This window comes from Caenorhabditis remanei, chromosome V (assembly GCF_010183535.1).
Source record: "Caenorhabditis remanei strain PX506 chromosome V, whole genome shotgun sequence".
Classification (NCBI taxonomy): domain Eukaryota; kingdom Metazoa; phylum Nematoda; class Chromadorea; order Rhabditida; family Rhabditidae; genus Caenorhabditis; species Caenorhabditis remanei.
Genome location: NC_071332.1, coordinates 6902273 through 6927551, shown reverse-complemented (window position 1 = coordinate 6927551; position 25279 = coordinate 6902273). Strand labels below are relative to the sequence as shown.

The following is a 25279-nucleotide window of genomic DNA, read 5'->3' as shown; positions in this document are numbered from 1 at the left end:
AATTTGAATGGTTTGATAAAATAACAAAAAGCACGTTTTGTCATAAATTACAGAAGCATCATAATACCTATTTTCCGTATCAAACAGGTAAAGTTATACATTCAGAAATAAATAGTTGTATTTCAAAATGCAGAAAAAGCGTCAAAGACACGCCAGACTCCTCCTGCAACTGAATTTTCAATTTAAACTGCTACATTCTAGCGCCTAAGTCTCCAATTTAGAATTTCAATTAGGCAGGTTCAATTTTCAAAAACGGTAATTGATTCATTCAATCACTTTTTCCAATACCGAAAAAAACCAGTATAAAACTTTGAATAATTGCAAACATTTAGTCGAACACCAGTCAGCACTCCGTTTACCGAATTGTTCATTTCACGTAATCCTAATCCGAGTCTCGACTATTTTGGTATTTCCTCGTTGTTTCCAGTCTCTTCTCATTTGTAATATTGTTTTCATTTTTTTCAGTTTTACAGAATGACTTTTACTATGGCGACTTGTTTACTTTCTTTTTTCCGTATGATGTCATTTGCTCTATTGATTTCAACGGTCTCCAGTGCAGTTATACAACCAAGGATACAAGTAAGGGATCTAAAATTAGGTGAAGAAGAAGACAGCCATACATTTTCAGGAAATAAGCAGTAGTACTCCTGTTCCATGGAATTCACAACAAGACTCATCTGGGGAAAGAGTTCGAAGACAGTATCCGTATGGAATGGGGAATTATGGAGCATACAATGGAATGTATAATAATATGTACAGTGGATATGGTGGATATTCTCCGGTGAGTTTTTTATGTTTGAAGAGAAGGAAAATTAAAAACCATTATATTGAAACAAAAAAACATTGGTCAATAACAAAACTAGTTGGAACTTTTGTCAGATATTCTGTTATGATTTTCATCACGTTTTGCAATTCGTGCTTTTGAAGTCATAAATCTGAAAAAAGGCAACCAACAAATTTCAGTATTCCTATGCTGGGTACACTGGCTACCAATACCCCTACACGAATGGAATCTTCCCACTTCAAGGTGGATATTACCCTGGAAGTATCGTCGGTTCAGGTTCTATTTGGGCTGCTGGAGGAGGTCTCGTTGGAAATATGCTCTCATTCCTTGTTGGATAAGTTCGTATAGTTCCCACCATATATGTTTTTATGAATAAAGGTTTCAACTTTTTCTTTTCCCTTCTTGACCTGAGACCCGTCAATCATTTTTCTTCTCGAGCATTCTCATTTCTTCCAATTGTTGTCCATTTCTCTCTGTCCACATTTCTCATTTTTTTGCTCCATTCCTCGTTCTTTTTTTCTCAATTTCTAATTTTCTTGGTTTCAATCGAAAACTCTCATAAAATGTCGTTTGCATCCGTTTTCATATCCTCCAAAAGTGCCACTGATGAATTGTTAATGAAAAAAAAAGGAGAAAAAAACGAAGGATTGCTCACGGTTTTATTAGTTTCATCATGTGATTTACGTCACAAAAACTTCTTTTTTTCTTTTGCAGATGATTGTTTTTGGTCATCTTAAACTCATCTCATGTTGCCAAATGATTGTGACAAGTTTCTCGGAGAGCGCATCGAACATTAATCTCTTGTTTGTCTGTTTTCTGACTGACATTCACGTTTTACATGAAATGAGATTACTCTTCGTCTTAATGGCAAATGTTGTAGGCTTTTCAGATATTCTGGAGATCATGGGATCAGGATATGTGACTTTTTGAATTAGTCAGGTTTCTGGATTCTCTTGTCAACAAATGGAATCGCACGCAGACACTTTTTGTTCAAATGATTCTCATGGATTCATTTTTTCGGTTTCGTGTGAATATGTTCAGCGAAGAAGAAATTTGGGAGTTTTGGGTTTCTGAAGTAGTTTTTCACAATTTTTAATTCTTTTTTTATATTTAACACTGAGTTACTGTAGAAATTGCAATGAACAAAGACGTTATTAGGTTCAATGGATGATGTGGCTCAACTGAAAGAACTGTTTCATTAGTTCTTTTCTTTTTTATTTTGAGACAAGCCCTACCACTTTACAACATTTTCTTCGTTAGCTCGATTCTCAGATCCCAAAGCATGTCAGCTACACCAAAAAGTGGATCAAACTACTCCAGAGAATGCCGTCCTCATAATTCTTTCTAAGACAGTAGTAGAAGAAATTTTCCGAAGACCGAAGACTCAGAAGGACGAAAGAACGCCCGAATATTACCATCATCATTTCGCCGAATCAGGCTTCTCTCCGACTGATGTTACGCTTTCTCATAACTTCCAGATTCTTACGGAAACCTTCGAATATTCATCTCCACACCCACATCGGTTTCTCGAATGCCCTGAAGGCATTTGACCTTCTGTGTCCCGCTCCCATTTTTTTTCATCTTTCATCCTTCCCTCATTTCAATTTCTCATCAAGCTTCCTATCGGAAATTAAACTCCTTCTTCCATTCCAACCTACCGTAATCCCTCTTCTTCTCCTTCTCCCTTTCTTTTTTCTTGTCTTGCAGAATTCCCTTTCTTGTCTTTTCTTAACATTGTGCTTGTACCTATCCATCATTTCGTCAAGTAAGTCACCAAAGGATTTGTTCGTTTCACTTTTTATCTAGTCATCTATTTCCCTCCTCCTTCTTTTTTCTTCTTTCTTCTTTTTGAATCCCTCTAAACATCAGGACGACGTCTTCTTCATGAATACCTATTTGATTAGATGAGAGAACGAATGCCTTCTGGTCACATCTTCTGACATTGAAAACCCGAATTCAATTTGGCTGAAAAGCTCAAAAGTCTTCTAAAACTCAGTTTCACACTCAAAAACAACCGGATTAATTTCTCGAAAAGCAGTTTCTTCTCTTGTCTGTTTTCGTGTTTTCACTGAAAATACTTTACTCGAAATTTCAAGTGTTTCCGAGGTTTCGTTTGATCTGCCATTTTTCGAATGTTGGCTTCCACCAGACACTTTTTTAGAATTCTTGAAATAAAGGACACTCATTTCTCAGTACTATGAAAATATCTCTCGTTGACTGAAGATAAATCATACTTGAAAATGAATAATTCCCGGAAGTCGAAAAATTTTAAGAATGTTGTTTTATTGCTGCAAAAATATGTGTCTAGTGAGCATTTCCAGCATTTCCAGTGTCCGTAACGATGCCAATTTAGTGCATATGTTTTCTCTTCGCATTTATTCATTCTGAGTAATCTACTCTTCTGAAAACAAGTATTCAAGGCTACAATTGCCGAGTGATGATACATTTTTTTCTTATTTTCTGAAGCAATGATTTAAAGAAAATGGTAGACAAAAACAAAACGTGAGTCAGCTCCATTTTCAAGTACGTCTCTCATAGATTCTCACATACAAAATTAGATTTTAAGCCGAGTACGATTGGGAATTCAAAAATCAAAAACACAGATTACAATTTAGAAATGGTTGTAGTGTTCTCGAGGTTTTTGTGATGTCAGACTTCAGAGTACAAAATAATTTACGGATTGAAATAATTCAGAAATAACACAGATACAGGGGAATTTCTCAGATTCCAATATGGCCGTTTGTTTTCCCTATTTCCGAGATGAACTTTGATTTTCGACCATTCAGAATTTTCAATAAATCGCTATTGTCATTCCATCATTGTTTAGATATGGCTCCTGTGTTCCGATCCTCCCTCCTCCCTCTTCTTTTTACACAACAGAATCTAATTATTCTCAGAAAAAAATTGAAGACTAGAAGTCTCTCTTTCCCCTCAAAAATCTTCGTTTTTAGAGACCACCTCTTGTCATATTTTCATCAGTTTTCTTCATACACAACCTCCATTTTTCATCTTTCCCCTTGTCTGGCTATCCACTCTATTAGCATTTTTTCGTTGGTTGGTCTCATTACAATTCAGGCAATCGCTCTCTTCTAAAGAGGGAGAGCCTTCTGACTCCCGGAGAGTCATCTGGAGGGATGCAATCCTTTTTTGACAAAGGGACACGCGAATGGGCTTTTTCCGATAGTGATTTTTAGTTTTTTCTCTTCTTTTTTTGACATGAGTCGTTCCAAATTTATGTATCTCTTTTTGGATGTTTCTAAAGTAGAGCAACTTTTGAACCCATTTCCTTTGCAATAAAAATATCATAAAATGTTTCAAAACGTTCTCATGCATTTCTAGGTTTATGACTTTTTTCCATTTGTGGGACTTCGATTCTCCACTGAAAATTCTCTAGAAAAAGGAAGTATCTTTCGTGAGAATCCGAGTTGCTCATGTCATTAGTATTGCAGTTTTCTGAATATTATTTTCAGTGATAATGAGAGCATGATATGAAAAACAAGAAGAAGAGACCAAATGAGGGGTGAATGGAAGAGAACAAAACATCCGTGACATAACTGAGAATTCATAGAATAATGGTAGGACATCCTCCCATAATATTTACTATTAGTTGAGAAAAACATAAATTTTTATTCAGTTTTAGGATTGTTTGTACAGAAGAGATGTTCTGTATAACACGGTTTTAATAACAGTATCGCTCTATCATTTCCTGGATTCAACTTCTGAACTTCTGTTTCTGTTTTCCCATGTGCCCGTGTTCTCTCTCATAGAATCGGTATCAGAGATCTCTTCTCGAATTTCAAGTTGCCAGACAACTTCCTCATCCCTCCAAAAACCAAATCAGAAGATGACCCACTTTCCCCCGAATAGAGTCATCAGAGGGGGTTAAAACCCACGTCGACATGTGCTCTGTTCATCTGAAAACATTGGTGTCTACCTCCTCATTGACGACTATAAATATGTACACTCCCTCGTCAGCTCCTCCCTCATTTTTTCTTTTCTTTTCACTCTGCTTTTTCCAGAAACCACAACCTCACCTCATTTCATCCTCTTCTCTTTTTCATTCCACGAAGATTTTGCTCTGCTTCTTTTCTTGGTCCCACTGCTATATGTATACGTGTATCAGTATGTGTACATGACTTTTCCATACTAGAATGTCACAACCATTCATCCGATTCATATATCCTCCTGCTTGCCCACTTGTTTTCCGATTCGTATGTTTCTAAATCCGGCATAAAATCTGGAAAAAAGAAGAACCCAAAAGTTCAACATTCTACGAATTTAATCTGAACTGACGTGAATGTGTACATATTGTGGGAGGCAATGGGCGCTTCACTAATTTGACTTGCTTTATTTTTTGGTTTTCGGAGAGAGGGGGAAATCCCAGAAATCCCATGTTAAGTGTCGTATTACCAAATCGTATTTTGTCTTTTCTTAAGTTCTTTGTTCTGATTTGGTTTTTAGATTATGCTTTAAGCTCAGTTTATGGCTCATGAATCTTTTTTGGAAGAGTTAATGAACTATGAACTATTCTATGTGCTTGGCTGGGATTTCATGGAGATTCAAAAACTTAAAGCATGCAAGTGCGCTCCGTGGACACCTACTCCAAACTAATATAGATTCAGGTTAATCATTACTTTGTTTTGAGAGTCATGGTCTACAAAACATTTATTTGTCTTGACTCGAAATTATTTACGTGTAAGATCTGATGTCAGAATTATAGTACACAGTCTTAAGAGTTGTTTTCGCTGTCTTAACTTTGTTTAGGTAAGTCTGTCCACTTTTAGGAACATGCATTTTCAGACTGGCAGTATATTAGAATATGTTAGTCAGTTATTAGTAATGCACGGTTTCGTAAAACGGATAAAATTTTGAGATTTTTATTTGAGTCTACGTGAAGGACGAGTTAACAACTATTTCAATCAATCAGATTTTGTTTGTGACTCTTGAACACTTCCTCCTCAAATAATCCCTTTTGATACTACCCTCATTCGAATCGTTTTTTTTTCTTCTGAGCTAATTAGATTAAAATAACAACTGGTTAAAGAAAAGAGAACCAGGAAAAACAACAATCCCAAAATGCTCAAAATAATAAATTTATCGTCCAGACTTCCAAGAAAACTCTAGATCCTCCACTGTATAGATATACAACTAGTACAAAACAACATCCCATTTCTTTCACTAAAAGTTCAATTCAACAACTTCAAAAACACCGCCGATCCACTCTCAAAGAAGAGGACCGACAAAATGAAATTGAACACTTTTTTTGTCCGACAAAGGCATTCAAAGCGATTTTCCTTGCGCCCGGTGCCAGTGACACTCATAAATTTTTTGGCCGGTGCCCCCAAAAATTCTATTTTGTCCGCATTTCGTTCCAGAAGAAACCTCTCCAGAGACCCTTTTCGGTGGTGGAATTCAAGGCGGTCGGGGTGGGTTGTTGCTGCAATTAATTGTGGTTTATTTTCGTCTTTTCCTCCTCATTCTTCATCTTATGGACAATAGAAACTTGTATATTTACTTCCTTTTGGTGTTTTCTTGCAGGAAACTTTTTGTCAATTTGTTTTCCGAGGTCCTCATTCACTTGAATCTGAAGAAATATTGGAAAATCTAGTTTTCAAATATTAATTTTCGATGTTTTGAATCCTCTATGTTCCTCTAAATTTCCTGCAACTCGATGAGCAAAATCAAAAGGAATGCAAAGAAGTGGAGCTCACCACGAGACTACCTACCGTATTCCGCGTTCGAATACTGTAACTTTCCATTCGAGACCTTAAAATTTGTGAACACATTTCAATAAGTCCTGAATTCATTATTTCAGAAATTTTGCGACCTGAGAAATTTGTTCGCCTTGGTTACCTTATCTCGAAAATTTCTCATAACTGGTCAGATCAACGTTACATGTCTAGCCCCTCTCCCTGGTACTTTCCCTCTATTTTTCATTAATCATTATGTTCTCAAAACACTACGTAATACTGTGTTTCAGTTTATAAACAAGACTCACCACAAATCGTACCACTGACCTATTTCATTTATTTTCTCGTCAAAGTCAGTCAGCTTCAAATATACATGTTCATATTAGTTTACGTTTACCCATCCTTCTCGCTCATCCTCTTCTCTCTTTTCTCAATTTTCGTAGAAGATCCGTTTCTTCTCAATTTCTTTCGAGGCGTCGACAACGAAGAAAGAAAAACGAAAAAGAAAAGAAACAAACATATTTACAGAAGTGTGAAAACGACAAAAAATAAGTGAGAAAGACATACTTTCTCGCTTCTATCCGAGAAGAAATCCGTTTGCTCAAAAACTAGAACTGCTGCTGAAATTCGATGTGAACTGAGACGTCGAAGTTACGAAAATTGTACGAGGATATAGATTTAAAGACTAAAAACACAACGAAAACTGAGAATTTCTTCAGGTAAGATTTTGGGTTTTATGTCGTATAGAAAGGGTTACAGTACCGTATGCGGGGGTCTTTTAGACTGTTTCGCTTATAAAAGATCTCAGAAATTGCTCAAATTTATAGATTTATGTTCTCAAACAGCAAAATCTGGATGTTGCCTTTCTGGGGGGGGGGGATCATAAAAGTTTGCAACACCAGTTTTACCTCAACCGCTTTCCTATAAAGGCCCGAAACCCAATAAGTTTCTTTCTCGAGAAAATTTTAGAAATGAAACGCATTTCCGACCTGACCGTGCTGTCCATGACTAGTCAGGCTGATCAAACAGTCATGTACTTTTCCAAGTTTTTCAAAACTACAAACTCATTTCGGAAACATTGATCGCTTGTTTTCAAATCAAGTTTTTGATCCCTTCAAATCTCTTCAATTTTTATTTCATCAACTTTTTTCGAATCTCCAGATTAACATTATCTAAACAATTAGAATTGAGCCAGGCGTAATCTGCAATACCTGGTTTCAAACCGAGCATTTCATTCATTCCACTATTCCAGCGTCTCATATGAGCCTATTCTCAATTTGCAGATGTTATCAGCAGCAATTGTTGAGCACGCGGCTCTTGGCTTCGCCTTTGCCGTCCTCTCCCTGTTTGTCCTTGCATTTGCAGTCATCGCAGTCGTTCTACTCACCATTTCCCATTCATGTTGGTATAGATGTGGTCGGTTTTCATATTCAGTTTATTGTAGAAAGCTCAACTCACTAACTAGAGGAATTGTGTGAATGTTTTTTTGTCAAGTGATCACTAACTAATGTTTCTATTGTATTGCTTGTCACACAATCCTGCCAATCAGGTCAACTCACACTAACACGTTTCGTCATGTTTACTAACCAAACTTGCTCATTATTTTGATGGGGTTTCAGTTTCAGATGCGGAAGGGGATCCACTGATGGAAGACTACAATACTCTATTCACAGATGCCAATGTGGAGACGGGAGAACCTATTGAAACAGTTGTTGGATATACACCAAAACATGCTGATATTGTGTGATTTCATCATATTTTACTTTTTTGATTGGGATGTTGAATAAACATGATTTAAATAATACATCGAGTTTGTAATGGATTCATTTTGAAAGAGTGGAGCGTCCAGTGTCTTTTTAAGTTTTCAAGTCATCGGAAACTATTGGGTAATACTCGTACAATCAAAGATGGGGAATCTGATTTTTTTAATGTTAAAAACCAGTCAGGATGAAAACCATAATTTCTCAATTTCAGATTTGATTCTTATCGAAAGCATATTGATCCTTAAACTGGTTGAATCACGATGACTTGAGTTCTCTGGAATTCATATCTCTCAAATAAACCGTTTATACTATAGTTTCCTCGTAACTGAAATGTTTTCAAAAAAGATCCCCTCTTGTTTCTAAGAACCTTTCTAAAAAAAAATCGTTTCCTATGTAGTTCCCGATAAAAGAAAGAATGTGAATGACGTCGAACGTTCATCAGATATTTAGGAATGGATTATAATGGTTCTTTTTCGAGAAAAATTGCAGAAAAAACTGTGCCGTTTGCTAGAATTCTTTAGAAGCTTTCATCACTCAAATGTTGGGGTGATAGCTTGACCAGGGAATATTTTAAGCAGGTTGATTCTTGTTTTTTTTCATTTCAGGTTTTTTTGTTATCCAACATTGAAATTTGGTTTGCTGCTGGCTTCCTCCGAAAGCTAAGAAACTCAGCAGAGAATCCAGTTGTAATTTTTCGTTGTCAGTCATTGTACTGATCACTTGACTAACTTGAAGTTCATATAGTTCACGACTTATAACTTTGCAATCCTTGCATACGGAAGCATACCCAAAAATTTCATAAAAGCTAAAATCCATGACTTCGTTCTTGTACTTTTCTTCTATCTTTGTGTTCAAATCTCTTCTTTTATCAGGTAATCGTCCACCATAAATGTTATATTATTTCTTCGAAGAGGCAGTATCTCTCTTTAAAAATGAAGATGTATATGCTGAAAAACAAGCCGCTTATATGGTTTGAACTGAATAATTGTCTCTGTTTATGACTGTACACATATCTTCTCTCCTTAAGTTTCCATCCCCAATCTTTCCAGTTTTCTCATAAAACTTTGTTCATTTTGTGTTCTTCCCAGAATGAAGAAATTCTTCTCCGTTTCGTCCCCCCGTCTTCTTCTTCTTCTCAACTTCGATTTTCAATAACTGGCAGCTAGTCCTCTTTTCCTCTTCTCCGGTCTGCGGGAGGCCTCTCCTTTTTCATCTTCACTTTGTCCTTACCACCACATCTACCACCTCGTTTATTCTTTTTCATTCCGCTTCTCGATCTTTTAGTCTTCGTTGTCCAAAGTACTGGAAACTATATTCAAGTATCATCTACATTAATTTGGTTGGGTAGTCTTAAAGTTTCACTAGCAACCAAAATTACAAAAAGCCTCACTTCTGGATCCACAGAAATCTTCGAAGACACTTTCAGCCTTTACGATTCCCAACTCTCTAAACTGTCTGACTCTGTGTCCATATTCTCTATTTATTTCGTCTATTGATTCATACTTGTAAATAATGAGTTTCCGTTTCTAATGCTATATACTTTCCCTCTCTTTTCTCTTTTATGCTTTTTCCTTTTTCTTCTTTTGTCTGTTGTTGAAACATACAGCTGACTGAGTGCGTCGTCTCCCGCAGTCTTTAAATTTTGAATTCTCGCCGTAAAGTTGTCTAGACTTTACCTTTAGAGAGATTATAATCAGAAAATGGTGTTTTTGATATGGAAGCTGAAAAAGTTAACTTTTCGACGCCATGTTTTCAATAAGGCATACACTCGGATCAGTAATCAAAAGTATTGGTAAAAACACGAGTTGCATTGGGTTCCGTTTATTCGAAGAGCTTACTTATTGGCGAAAGGCCAACATCTGCCAAAAGTTTAGAGAACGACAAAGAGAGATTTGCTCCGCCAAACTATAAACACTGGAAGTGGTATCGTTATTTGTAAAAATGAGAAACATCAACATCTGGTTTCGAGATAGAATTTGTTTCAAAGTTCTCCAATACATCTAATTGATATAGTTCGCAGGGACGCTTTTCTTCAAATTTTGCCAACTTCCATTATTTCCAACTTTTCATTCTGTGGAGTTAGAATTCGGAATCTCTGTATTCTCGGTATTTCTATCCGAAATCAAAGAAAATTTTTTAGCAATAAGCTAGTTGAATCCGAACAATTCTGGTATCTGGATCAAAACCAATTGCTTGACTACAATTCTAGGCGGAGCTTAATGATCTTGATCGTCATTTGGAAAGCTCTAAACATAGTAATATGACTTGTTGTTTGATACGAAACCTTACTTTTTCATCATAGCCAGCCTAGCTCATAAAACTATAGCAACCTACTAATCATATTGGTCTCTAACGAGTTTCTAATCCTCGAAACCAATAGTTTATGTGTTGTCTTGTATCCCCCAACCAATTTCATTTTCTAATTTCCGTGTTCTCGCTCCTCCTCCTTGCCTTCTTCAATTCTTCCCTTCATTTCAACCAACTGTTCACTCTTACTTTTCACAACAAATTTGATTTCTTCTTCTTCTTCATAAATTGCCCGTTGAGGTGGAAAGTTGACCTGAACCAAGACCAAACCAAAACAAGTTTCCTCTCCAAACAACAACAGAGACCACAACAAAATTTCGAGTGAAAAAAAGTTTTTGGGGCGGGTGGTAAGTAAAACGATTGAAAATGCCAACTTCCTCTTTTCTTTTTTCTCAAACAGAGTTTTTTCTTCAGTCACTAACCAACAAATCTATCGTTTGGTTTGTGCCATTGCCTCTCTTCATGACGCAAATCCGCACATCTCATCCTTCATCTTCTTATCCCTTTTTTCCTCTTCTCCGTCTCTTTTTTTACCACCGTCCGTGCATATGGTTTGGTTACCAATAACAATTATTACCTTTCTCTCTCTGTTTCTCGCTTTTTTCTTTGTTTGATCTCTTCATCCCCCCATCCATCTGTGTGTGTTCTTTGTCAGGCCCGACGGGAGATTGGGTCATCTTTTATACCGCCTGTACCAACTTTGCGTCACTAGGTCAGTGGAGCGTTGTTGCGTTTTCGAGGTTGAGTACGGTAATTTGAAGGGGTTTTCTGAATAATTAGGCGGTGTACGCAACAAAACGGACAGATGGTCTCAAGTGTAATCCGAAAATAGAGCACCTCGTTTTTTGTTGCGTGAATGAGATGAACGGTGTACATAATTGGGTTTCAGGTCAAACGATGATTTTTTGGTTTGTGATTTTTTACAATCAAAAAGTTGGATGACAGTTTGTGAGAAAGGAGCTCTGTAGTCATGGAGGGACGCAGAGAAGTTAAAGTGTCTGGCCGTCTGGACTCTCTCCATGACATCCGGAGCTTGTATCTCAAAGCTTGTTTAAAATATGCAAGTTTGAACTGAAGCCAAAATATTCTACGTGAAATCTTGCTCATTTTGGAAAGTCAATTCCTACTTTCAGATCCTAAGATACTGTAGATATGACCTAGAAGCTAGTGTGTCTCACCGTCTAGGCTCTTCGATTCTACCAGAGCTTGTATCTCAAAATTTAAACGAGGCATCAACATGTTTTATGATGATAAGATATTCTACATAAAATTTGACACATTCCAATAGGACGGAACCTAATTTTGGACTCAGTTCCTATTCAGGCAAAAGCTCTGAAATATTGACGAGATAGCTTGACTATCATACAAGTTCAAATGAATTCTAGACTCTGCAGTCTCCAACAAATAAGAAGCCGATTAGAAATTTTTATTCTTCTAATAAAACGAAATTCAATCTTTATGAATGACTCTCTAATTGAACTCTCCAACTCTATTCGAGTGGAAGAAAAGCTTAGAAATTAAATTCGATTCTATTAGTCAACGATCTTTGAAACTCACTCATCGACAGGGGGGAGAAGGCGAATTTGCGTATATATATTTGAAAAGTATATATTTCGTGTCGTCCTTTTTCCTCTCCTTCTTCCACAAAACCATCACTCTTTTGGAGCTCTCCTTCCCTTTTTCTTTTTCTTCTTCTTCTCCCCTCAATTCTCCACCAACACCCGGAGACTGGGGGGACTCGTATTTATGCATTGTGTGATGTTTCGTGTGTTTGCGTGTGAGTGTGTATATATTCTTTCCCTTTTCGCGTTACCGCCTCGACGACCCGAATTTTCCAATTTCCATTGAAATTCAGAACCCGGTCTCCTCAGTCTGTGAAAAGATGAAATTATGATTTCTCCCAGTTCGAAAGATCTGAAGAACAACAACAAAAACAACTGTAAATATCTCTTTAGATGCTCTGCTCCTTGGTCTTTTTCTGTTCTCAAGCACATCTGGTCGGGGGTCGAGAAGGCTTTTCACACCGTCAGAGGGACCACAAGAAGATGGGCACGAATAGACAATGAGCTCCTCTTTCTCTAATTTATCTCTCTCTCTCCAATTTTCTGATCTTTTGCTTCTGAAGAGAGAGTTTTAACGCCGCTACAAGAGCAGTTTAGAACATAACATTGTGGTGTCTTGGCACGACTTTTAGTTGGAAATTGGTTTTGGGTTTCTTTTTCTGCTTCTCTTGCCAGCCGTGCATTTCCGAGACAATGTAAACTTCTGGTTTCACAATCAGAATATCCCCCCTAGTCTACTTTCCCCCATACGGATACATTTTGAAACCGTACCCGTCATGATGATGGAAAGCTTCCTTCTCCCGTATAATGAGATTGGAAGAAACGAATTTATCTGATTGAAAAATGTGCAATTTCCTTGGAAAGAGTCAAAGAGTGATGATCCTTCTTTACCCCTTCCCTCCAGGGAATACTCCTCTTTTTCTATTTTTTCTCTCTCTCTCTCTCTCTCTCTCTCTAAATTCACCAAAAAATCTGAAGAGCTTCTACTACTGCCTGGGCACAAACCAATGCAACAACTTCTCCTATCTTTTTTTGAATTCTCACATCATCGTATAGATAATACGAGTCTCTCCCCTTCCCATCAACAGCTACTTCTTCTTCTCCTTCTACTGCTCAGCTACTGCTGGCTTTGGCTGCGCAAATCGACCCGCCAAGCAATATTTACTTGTTTTTGTTGACTCTACTTGCTGCCTCGAGCGACTTTTCGCGTTCGCCCCCCACACAAATTCTCCCCAATTTCAAAGCTGATCTGGGCGCTGCAAAACGTGGAAACTCTTTTCGCTTCGTGGAGGTCTTTTCTGATTTTGGCACGGCTTTTTGTGTTTTTATTCGAGTGTTCTAGAGTCTCGAATTTCTGGGCCTACACTAAAACCCCGTATATCTTAGCGCATATTGGTGCTAGACAAAATTTAAAGAAACATTCTCTTCAGGTTTTCAGTTTTCCAGCTATGCAGTTTATTCTACGAACTTCAGCTCACGCTCCTATTTCTATCTTTGGCGCCACACTTAAATTTTTCTGCGATTCTAGCTCTGAGTGTTTTCAGTCTGAAAAATTCAAACATTTTCCATCTCCCCAGGTGAAATCTTGAAATTTCAAATATTTTCCGGTGCACGCTCACATCGCTGAAAGTCGATTTTTCACCTGTGTCGAAACTTTAATGAAATATTCTGAAATCAATCTTTGGACAGTGAGTCTGAGTGTCTCGAAACCAAAAATTTCGAAATTCGAAACTGATATTTCCTCCTCCTTCTTTCCCATTTCTCCCTTCCCATTCCATATTTATTTACATACCTCCCAGACGTCAATCTCACTCCAAGGTACAAGCTCTCAGCTGGTGTCACATTACACAATTTTTCTCGCTCTCCGTCGTGTTTCTAGCCTGCACCAGCAACCTCTATTAATATTTGGAGTTAGAAAAAGAACTGGCTTTCTTTTTCCAGAGTAATGTCAGAGAGAATGAGTCTAACCTTATGCTAACCTTATACTGTTTGCACTTGAAGACTATTCGGAACTCCCAAATGTTGACTAGAGTATTTACTCGTTTTTCACTTCTTTTTTCGTCTGATTTTCACATTTCACACACAACAAAAACCATCGATGAAACGAAAAACTTGTTGTTCTTCCAATAGAAAAAGTAACATTTGTTGTTTTGCTTCTTCTTCTTCTACTACTTCGTTTTCTTATTCTTACTGCTTGAAGAAAAAGAAACATCCTATTTTTTCTACGTGCCGCCTGGCTGGCACGCCTCGATGCTTTCTCTTCTACCTCGCTTTCTCTTCTTCTTTTTTCTTCTTCGTTTCGTTTTCGTTTCGTCTCGAACAATCAGAATCAGCTGACGAATTGAAAAGTGGAAGAAGAAGTAGAAGTCGGTCTTCTCGGTCGTTAAAGTTTTCTCCCCTTCTTTTTGGTTTCATTTTCAAAATCGACGAACCTGTTATAAGGGTGTATACATGTTACTGTACGATAAGGGTGACCAGCCCGAACGACTAGTTAGTTACATCATAAAACCTGTGCTTATCAATGAAAAAAGTTGAAATGAAGAGAGAAAGGTACTGTAGATAATTCTATTTTATGAGTTGAATGGCTGGCAAACGTATAGTTTTTGAGAGATGTTTGGAGTGTGATGTCGTTGCTCTATGAGAAAAATTTTCTACTTTGAGAGTGTGCCAACGTGTCACGAGATGCTCCAATTTTTCCAATTTTGAAATTTATATTCCTTCAATCTAAACCTTCATCTTTGTAGTTTGCAACTTTTTTATTGTTGTTCTAGTTTTTGAGATATGTGTCTTTGAAGTATTGAGTCTGAAACTAAGAATATACTGCAGTGAAGCTAGAGCATCGATACTGACTACATCATTCTCTAACAATTCTGATCGTATCCAACAAAAAACCCCAAAATAATCTTATTTTTGGTCAGTTCAAGTCTCATGCCCCATAAAACCATTCTCCAATCTGCAAAATCTAGTTCATTGCCCAGGTGTTTTCTTTCCAAACGCTCCTCCTAAATACCTAATACCGTAAATACTGTATTATAACGGCACCTGTAATAGAACGGCACCTGTATTATAACGGCACCCCATCTATATTCAGAATTCATGAATGTGATCATCCCGATGTCTTTTTTGGTTCTGATTATAAGCAGCGTGATTAGCAACTTCTTGATCAGCCGATTGAACTCCCAAAAAAAGTTTTTCCGGTAAATTTTAATAAGTTTCTGAAACCACAAAATTTCTCTGGGAGCCGGTTGAAAAATATAACGGCATGCCGTTATAATACAGTATTTACGGTAAATGCAAAACACCGACCTAGATATACAACAAATAATACACCAAAACAATCAAAATCTGGCTAACAAATCAATGACGCGTGACACCTTTCCCCAAACAGCAACATCAACATAAATTTCATAGAAAAGACACGACAACGACGACTCTGTTTCCATGAGAGGGGGGAAGGGTCTCTAGATTCGAATGTACTACACCGACGACAACGACATCTGCCACTATAATTGGTGACCAACCATTCGTCGTGTGTTGTTTCACCCTCTTCGTTTTCGTTTCTTTCTCTCCATACTCTGCACAAAGTGTTCGATGTTTCCTCTCTCTCGTTAACACTTTTCGACGCCTTCATCGACCCACCACACAGTGGCATATGGGTGGCTTTACTCGTCTTTAGCCACCCAAACACCACACAGACACGCGAGCGAGAGAAAGAGAGAGATAGACACTGACATGCTTTCGAACGTCTTCAGGTTCTTCTTGTTTTTGGAGAGAGAGATTCACTATATATTTTGAGTTTTCTGGTTCTCTAGATTCAGAAATCACTTTGGCTCTTTTTTTGGCTTGAAGATGTATAACTGGTTTTTTAGAATTTCAGAAGTTCTTGAATACCGTACATCTGAACATCTGCCCCACCTCAAAATTTGTTTTGGAACTTTAGCCGTTTGCATGATTTCAAATATCTAACACCACTCCCAAAATGAACAAGAAAAGGTGATGAGATGATGATAGAAACAATCAGAAAAAAGAGAAAATTGAAAAAAAGCCTGCCTTTCCTCTCTCTTCGATTCCCCTTTCCACCTCCTCCATCACATGACGATGACCCTGCTGGGCTGCTGCCCCGCTTCCTCCTCCTCTGCTCTCTTTTCTTCTCGGTTTATCCCGTTTCATCGTCGTCCTGGGGCATGTACTCGAAAATAGACACACTGTGCTGAATGAGACTGAACGAAACGGTGATAGAGAGTCTCTCTTTCTCTCTAGACAGTTCGTCGCTTCTTTTCGTCGCCGTTCATTCAGCGTGGCTCTGTGTGCACCGCCCGTCTTTACCTGTCTCTTTTTTTCTTTACTCAGTTTTTATCAACGTGTACAGTATTTCAATTTCCTATTTTTGCAGGCTCAGCGCAGTCTCCCTCTTCCTCCTCTCCTGAAACCTGCTTTCATGTCCGTCCAAGACAAGAATGTCGGATTTGAACTCAAGTAAGTTATGGCTTTGGGGTACTGTAGAATCAATCGCTTCTCTGTCGATGGTCACTCGTGACCACTTTTCGCTGAGAAAATTGTTGCTGTATTTATTTCCACTCCATCACAGTTGTTTCCACTCTCTTTTCCATTTCCGACTGTGGGAAGGAGAAAAGAGGACTGGATTCTGAATCTGACGTTGATTCTATTAGGAGAAATGGAGTCAACGACGACGTTTTTGATATGACGTTAATGGGTTACTGTATTGGTCATTTTCAGATGTCCTTGACAAGAGTAACTTTCACTGACACGCATCTTTTGAACATAGCACCTATTTTTCCTTATCTTATCATTTGTTCACATCTGAATGATGTGTACTTTGAGCAGATGTTTGATTAAATCGTACAGTAGAACGAGAACATCTGTCATCATATGAATGAGGGTCATTATGAGAACATAGTGGATTATAAAACACGGAAAAAAGAAGATTAGAGTATGCAGGGAAAACTTTTTGAATCACAGTGTAGGTCGACAGGCTACAAACCCCGAAAAAGAGTATAGAGCAAAAAACTCAGGAGAACCCATAAATGGCATCAACCTAAACCCCTCGATTTCCTGTTTTCCTGATCTAGGAGAAATGTTTTCTTGATCAACAAAGTTCAGGTTCCGATTGTTTGTCCCTGACTTAGATATTAGTCAAAACTGAGAAACATAGACACACAAAATGATCAAGCACGTGTTCTTTGCCTCCTCTTCCTACTCTTTCTCTTTCTCACAGTTTCCCACTACAACTCTCTGTGTTTTTTTCCTCGTGATGATGTCATCCGCTGATCGCGGTGCCAAACGGGCGGTCGCCAAATGTAAAGTCACGTGGCACCCTGAAAACATATGCATGTCTCTCTCTGGTTCAACTATATAAATAGAGCAAGTGAGAGCGCCAGCGTTGACTTTTTCAACCAATTTTACTATACTTTTTGACACAAAATGATCATCAATAGTAGTATATCTATTTATTTTGCTACTAGTGATCCGATGATGCCATCTACTAGCCGGCAATCTCGGTAAGACCTTTTTTGCCATGATCTGGAGGTAATAGTGGGCTGACTGAAATAGATGAACCCTGAATAAAATCTGAAACTCTTTACTAATATCTCTCTATTTTCAGCGAAACGGAATTCCCGGAATTGAGTGGCAAACTGACGGGCAGGAAGGAGAAGGGCAGACGTAGCGCGGTGGCCAACCGTCACGCACGCCAAGCCGCTAAGGCTGGCGCATTCCTCGTCAAGACCATCGACGATCCGAACCACGTGCTCGGAAAGAAACGCAAGGAGCGTGTTGCTTCGGAGAGCCACGATGGCATCAACTCGAACGTCGTCTACTCAATGAACAAGAACAAACGTTGGGAGGCGTTGGAGGCTGAGGCGACGTGGGAGACAGCAGGCGGTGAACAATCACTGCCTGTTCAGATTGTCGAACGTGTCTTGACTGCGAAAGGTGAGAAATGAGAAGAGAATCGGATTACTGTAGACAGACACGGAAGTTTGATCTATTTCGTTGTGTTGAATAGCGAAGAATCACACCATTGGCATCACATGCCATCTATCTTCAATATTCTTTTTTCTAGCCATTATGCTTTTTTGTGTCCCGAGAGAAAGGGGAAAACGAATAGCGACTAGATTCTATCTCAAGTCAAAGTACACGAAAAAATGAATAGATGATCGAAAAACACATGACACCTCTCCTCTTCCCCGATAAGCAATAACTTTTTCTGTGTGTTGGCTCGTTCTGCTGGGAGGTGACTGGTGGTGTCAGGAGTAGTCGCAATGATCAAATGATCTGGTAGTCAATTTGAATCACAAGACTTTTTGTGTTGGAAATGGAAGAAAAATGACACAGAGAAAATGCACTTGATCATGTTGAGAAGAGATGTGGAATACTAATCAAACTACAAGTGCAAAATTAGATTGCCCTAGTCACATAATTATGTAGATAGTGCTGACGGAAGTTTTTTTAGAAAATGTTTTTTTAAACACAGAATGGAATGTAAGAGGTGGAAATTTTGACTTTGAAACCAGAGTTCCGATATTCGGTATTTGGATCTTAGTCAGATATTCCGATCCTGGTGTCTGGAGTTGCAGTTCTAAGTTCTGAATTCCAGATTCTTTGTTTAAAATTCGGGTTCGGAATTCTATAGTCTAAATTCTGAACAGCAAAATACGGGTGGTTCTGGATTCTGATGCCTGATTTCTAGATTCAAAATTCTAGATTTCTGCTTCAAAACTGAAAACTTTCACTTCTGCCCTGATATACAGGTTTCTCATAGACTCTGAAACTTTTTCTGGTATCATGATTTATTAGTGATTACCAAATTCTAAATTCGATAACGTTCATTGAAGTTTGATTCTCAAGAATCAAGAAATGTTTATTTTGAACAAACTATAAATCATTTCTCTCTCTTTTTGATACTCCCAGTCCAGCGTATAAATAAATATTCGTAAATGCGTACAATGTCCACACACAGATCAAGTGCATGTTCTTTTTATTTTCTCTCTCAACACACATGCCGATCACATGAACAAAACGTGTACTTTCAACTTTTCCCCATTAAATTCTTTTTTTCTTTCAGACACGATCGACAATGTGGTGTCGTTGACAGAAATCGACAAGAACGGAGACGTTGTGCGCCACGAGACCGCTGGCGGTAAAGGAGCCAACCTCCAAACACTTCTTGTCACCGGCACCACCACTAACAACAAGAAGACACGAAAAGCACGAAAGGAATCGGAGGCGTCGACGACTTCGGAGAGTTCCGAGACTTCTGAAGCATCGTTGGATGAGAACGGAGAGCCGAAGGTTCAATATACTATCTATAAACCACACAAGAATCACAAAGTGCTTGCTGGCAAGCTATTTAACAGAAGTTACAACACACGGAAAGCAGGAAAAACTCGCAAGAATCTGAAGAGAGTCGATCGCGACGAGATGTCGATTTCAATAGACGAGATGAACCAAAGTATCCATATCGACGATTCCTATATGTACAAACCAAGTCGGGACTTCAAATTCTGTCTTGGAGACTACATCACTGCTGAATCATGCACAACAAAACCAGTTTTCATACGTCGATCGAGCATCGAAAGTGTTCAACCATCAGAACCAGCAGTAACGACGTTCGACGATAGTGAGGATGAGTCCAGTGGACCACTGAATGTTGTCGATATCTCACAAGTACTTCGTACTCCACACACATTCGAATGGGCTATTCTTGATGTTTCCGAATGGAAGGATATCGAGAAACAAGTTGAGGAGATGAAAAAGGATAACAAAGTTTATGTTCAATGGCTCGATGCAGATCTTACTCGTCTTTCCATTGATGCTTCTCGACTTGTTCTCGGAGAGAAACAACCACATGGTGCATCAGTTCTCATGATCGTTGTTGAAAGAGCCATCCTTGCGAAGAAAGAACATCTCAAGGTGCTTCTCAACTCTGATATTGCTCCATCTGGACCATTCTCCTGGCAAATTCTCAGAGGACTCTTGAAGCATGCCACCAGTCTTCAGGAAGTTGTCACCATGCTCTCAAAGCTGGTTGCTGAATGGAAGGAAGGCAGCATTGTTGCTCCAGAATGCGTCGATGTTCATCGTTCTCAAAAGAGTCGCTTCGAGATGAAGAGAGATTTGTTCCAGCCAGCATTCAACAGCATGATGTTGGCAACTGCTGCTCAAGTGATGAGTGCTGAGAAGATGGCAACAATTCTCCGTGACGAAGCAATGAACACAGAGGAGCCAGAGGAGAAGTTCGAGCGTATCGATTTCGAGACCGACGACTTCGACTTCGAGGATGCTGATGAGGACAAGGAGCCAGTTCCAGAAAAACTCAAGTGTGCTACATGCGATTGCATCAAGAACTCGGAGCTCTTCGAATTGGATGACAGCTGGCAATGCCGTGAATGCTTGTGCAAGCACATCATTGATCAAATCCGCGCCAAATGCATTCCATTGGAAATTCCATTTGTTCTCGGAGAAGGACAATCGGCATATGACATCCTTCCAGCCATCATTCCACTTCCACTCCTCAACTTCTACACCAAGATCGCTGCCACTGAATCATTGGCCAACGTCGACGGAGGAGATATCGGAGAGTGTCCATCATGCAAACAACTCGTTCACATCGACAAGAACATTAACGAATTCCACACTTCTGCTTGCTACTCTTGTGGAATCCACTGGTGTCCAACATGCGAACGTGAGCCCCATTTCCCAATGACTTGTGCTTCATATGCTGCATGGATCGAGAAATGGGAGAAGGAATACGAGCTCCATGTTCTCGAGAAGACCGAATATTTGAAACGCATCAAGTGTGCTTGCGGATACACCATGGAAGTTCGTGATCAAGCAAATCGTGCTGAATGCGGAGGATGTGGACGTGTATTCTGCCCACAGAATCTCGAGATGCTTGAGCTCGCCTACTGGTCCATCGACGAAAAGACCGGAGCACCAGTTAGAAGATTAGAGACGTCATCTGTCTTGCCCGCAATTTCCATCGAATCGATCGTCGCCTCGAAGCAGATCAAGAAAGAGTTCTCGGATGTGTGTGGAGAAGCACGCAAACTTCGTTTCTCTGTTTCCAAGAAGACTGAGTTTGAGAAAGCAGTTCGCAAACTCAAGAATACCTACGCTGGCGTAGAAAAACTTCGCGATATCCGTAAGACGGTGAGTTTCAGTTCGAGGTTTACTTATCTATATTTAACTATGTGTTTCAGGTGTTGACCATCGTTGAAAACGGACTCGCTTATGTATATATCGAGAAGAAGGCTTTGGCACTCAAACCACAACTTATTCAACTCATGAAACAATGGAATGATATCGAGTCGGAAATTCAGCATCCAAGGTAGGAGTGGTCGACCGAATCTGCCATAACATTGTTCACATTGAGAATGTTGAATCAGTGAAGAGCTCCGGTTGAGTAGCTTACAAATTATTACAACTTTTGTATTGAAAAAGCAAAATTATGGGTTTGAATTTTCATATTGAAGCTTATCAAGTAGGCAAATAGTTAGAGTCAGTCACACCGGCGCCACCTTGAAACCCGGCAGCTACGTTGTGTCTCTAGTCAACCTTGGTCAGTTGCTGGCCATGACTTCAAGATTCTCGAGCCCTTCTGCCAAAGCTTTGAAAACTAGGCATGCCCCAAGCCCTCAACTCCAACTTTTCTATTTTCAGATGTGATTTCCAAACAAGATATGCATCGATTGAAAAGAGCCTTTCTAAGATTCTTGACCAATTCAAACAACTCAACATTGCCTCAGCCTAAACCTTCTTCTTCAGTGTAAATACCATCCAAAATGTACACTTTTTCAATTTTTCCCATCTACATTTATCATATTTCATACTGCATCTTCTCTTCCTTTTTCCTCTTTCTCTATTACTAACCCACTTCTTCTTTTCCGTCTTCTACCACATCTACCCATATTTCAATTGTAAGTCTGAGTCTAGCGTTTGTATGTGTTTTGCAGCTGAGAGCTTTTTGTAAATAGTGTACACGACAACAACTAAAAACAGCCCCCAAAAACACTTGTAAAATTGTCCAATTCACAAAAAAAAATTACGACTTCTCTCGAAGAATCGTGACCCCAAAAAATTGTGTATTTCTAATTATATATATTCATTTTTTTTCTCATTGTCCTCTATTTCCTCTGCCTTTATTTTTCGAATTTCAGCCCCTTGAAATTCTGAAAATTCTTCCTCTTCATTATGTGCTGGATCACGTACCTCTTCTTATATAGGAATTGGCCAATTCTATTTTCCCTTCCTCAAAAATTAGGTTTTTCCTTTTTTAGGCCTTCAATTTTTAATTTCCATCAAATTTCTTTTTCCATCCAAGAACGCAGGCGTTCCAAGATCGCTTGCGAGATTCCCCCAACCATCTACCAGCTGCAAAAATTTGTGAAAATTGCAAAAAAATTCCACAAAAAAGATTGTCTCGCTGAAATATGTGAAAACAATCAAAGAAATAATAAAAAAAGACCTCGTTTTTTATGTACTCAACTTGCCCTAACTCTTCCATTATATGCCTAGATTTTTTTGTATTGAATTTCGCTGTAGTGTCTTTTTTTCTTTTTCTGCCAGAATAATATGTATTTTTGTGTACAAGTAACTAGCAATAAAATTTTTGAAAAGGGCAAATAATTTATTTTTATTCCTCGAAGCAAAATGAATATGTGAGTTGGGAGTCATCAAAAACAATAAATAGGTAAGGCAATCCTGAAGAACGAGATATGAAAAGCGTGGAGAACAATATTTGTAGAGAAAAGAAAATCAGAAAAACGGAACCCTGGAAAACTCTAGCAAGAGTATGGAATAAAGGAATAAAGTCCCGAGATCGGAACTATGGACGAATCCAGTAAGAGTATGGAATAAAGGAATAAAGTCCCGAGATCGGAACTATGGACGAATCCAGTAAGAGTATGGAATAAAGGAATAAAGTCCCGAGATCGGAACTATGGACGAATCCAGTAAGAGTATGGAATAAAGGAATAAAGCCCCGTGGTCGGAACTATGGACGAATCCAGTAAGAGTATGGAATAAAGGAATAAAGCCCCGTGGTCGGAACTATGGACGAATCCAGTAAGAGTATGGAATAAAGGAATAAAGCCCCGAGATCGGAACTATGGACGAATCCAGTAAGAGTATGGAATAAAGGAATAAAGCCCCGAGATCGGAACTATGGACGAATCCAGTAAGAGTATGGAATAAAGGAATAAAGTCCCGAGATCGGAACTATGGACGAATCCAGTAAGAGTATGGAATAAAGGAATAAAGTCCCGAGATCGGAACTATGGACGAATCCAGTAAGAGTATGGAATAAAGGAATAAAGCCCCGTGGTCGGAACTATGGACGAATCCAGTAAGAGTATGGAATAAAGGAATAAAGTCCCGAGATCGGAACTATGGACGAATCCAGTAAGAGTATGGAATAAAGGAATAAAGTCCCGTGGTCGGAACTATGGACGAATCCAGTAAGAGTATGGAATAAAGGAATAAAGCCCCGTGGTCGGAACTATGGACGAATCCAGTAAGAGTATGGAATAAAGGAATAAAGCCCCGAGATCGGAACTATGGACGAATCCAGTAAGAGTATGGAATAAAGGAATAAAGTCCCGAGATCGGAACTATGGACGAATCCAGTAAGAGTATGGAATAAAGGAATAAAGTCCCGAGATCGGAACTATGGACGAATCCAGTAAGAGTATGGAATAAAGGAATAAAGCCCCGTGGTCGGAACTATGGACGAATCCAGTAAGAGTATGGAATAAAGGAATAAAGTCCCGAGATCGGAACTATGGACGAATCCAGTAAGAGTATGGAATAAAGGAATAAAGTCCCGTGGTCGGAACTATGGACGAATCCAGTAAGAGTATGGAATAAAGGAATAAAGCCCCGTGGTCGGAACTATGGACGAATCCAGTAAGAGTATGGAATAAAGGAATAAAGTCCCGTGGTCGGAACTATGGACGAATCCAGTAAGAGTATGGAATAAAGGAATAAAGCCCCGTGGTCGGAACTATGGACGAATCCAGTAAGAGTATGGAATAAAGGAATAAAGTCCCGTGGTCGGAACTATGGACGAATCCAGTAAGAGTATGGAATAAAGGAATAAAGTCCCGTGGTCGGAACTATGGACGAATCCAGTAAGAGTATGGAATAAAGGAATAAAGTCCCGAGATCGGAACTATGGACGAATCCAGTAAGAGTATGGAATAAAGGAATAAAGTCCCGAGATCGGAACTATGGACGAATCCAGTAAGAGTATGGAATAAAGGAATAAAGCCCCGAGATCGGAACTATGGACGAATCCAGTAAGAGTATGGAATAAAGGAATAAAGTCCCGAGATCGGAACTATGGACGAATCCAGTAAGAGTATGGAATAAAGGAATAAAGTCCCGAGATCGGAACTATGGACGAATCCAGTAAGAGTATGGAATAAAGGAATAAAGCCCCGTGGTCGGAACTATGGACGAATCCAGTAAGAGTATGGAATAAAGGAATAAAGTCCCGAGATCGGAACTATGGACGAATCCAGTAAGAGTATGGAATAAAGGAATAAAGTCCCGAGATCGGAACTATGGACGAATCCAGTAAGAGTATGGAATAAAGGAATAAAGTCCCGAGATCGGAACTATGGACGAATCCAGTAAGAGTATGGAATAAAGGAATAAAGCCCCGTGGTCGGAACTATGGACGAATCCAGTAAGAGTATGGAATAAAGGAATAAAGTCCCGAGATCGGAACTATGGACGAATCCAGTAAGAGTATGGAATAAAGGAATAAAGTCCCGAGATCGGAACTATGGACGAATCCAGTAAGAGTATGGAATAAAGGAATAAAGTCCCGAGATCGGAACTATGGACGAATCCAGTAAGAGTATGGAATAAAGGAATAAAGTCCCGAGATCGGAACTATGGACGAATCCAGTAAGAGTATGGAATAAAGGAATAAAGTCCCGTGGTCGGAACTATGGACGAATCCAGTAAGAGTATGGAATAAAGGAATAAAGTCCCGAGATCGGAACTATGGACGAATCCAGTAAGAGTATGGAATAAAGGAATAAAGCCCCGTGGTCGGAACTATGGGCGAATCCAGTAAGAGTATGGAATAAAGGAATAAAGTCCCGAGATCGGAACTATGGACGAATCCAGTAAGAGTATGGAATA

At 39.0% G+C, this 25279-nt stretch overlaps 3 protein-coding genes across 3 annotated transcripts; all 3 read left to right on the top strand.

Moving 5' to 3' along the window:
- Positions 1 to 516: 516 nt before the first annotated feature.
- GCK72_017821 (uncharacterized protein) lies at positions 517 to 1122 on the top strand (the record flags this gene model as incomplete). The annotated part of the gene is made up of 3 exons (XM_003112267.2): positions 517 to 579; positions 629 to 781; positions 964 to 1122. 3 exons carry the CDS (start codon positions 517 to 519, stop codon positions 1120 to 1122), a joined length of 375 nt encoding a protein of 124 aa, XP_003112315.2.
- A 6635-nt stretch (positions 1123 to 7757) lies between these two features.
- On the top strand, positions 7758 to 8221 carry GCK72_017820 (uncharacterized protein; the record flags this gene model as incomplete). Its single annotated transcript, XM_053732272.1, has 2 exons — positions 7758 to 7890; positions 8100 to 8221. 2 exons carry the CDS (start codon positions 7758 to 7760, stop codon positions 8219 to 8221), a joined length of 255 nt encoding a protein of 84 aa, XP_053581185.1.
- A 9327-nt stretch (positions 8222 to 17548) lies between these two features.
- On the top strand, positions 17549 to 21878 carry GCK72_017819 (uncharacterized protein; the record flags this gene model as incomplete). The annotated part of the gene is made up of 5 exons (XM_053732271.1): positions 17549 to 17625; positions 17730 to 18058; positions 19191 to 21277; positions 21328 to 21455; positions 21788 to 21878. 5 exons carry the CDS (start codon positions 17549 to 17551, stop codon positions 21876 to 21878), a joined length of 2712 nt encoding a protein of 903 aa, XP_053581184.1.
- Positions 21879 to 25279: the final 3401 nt, after the last annotated feature.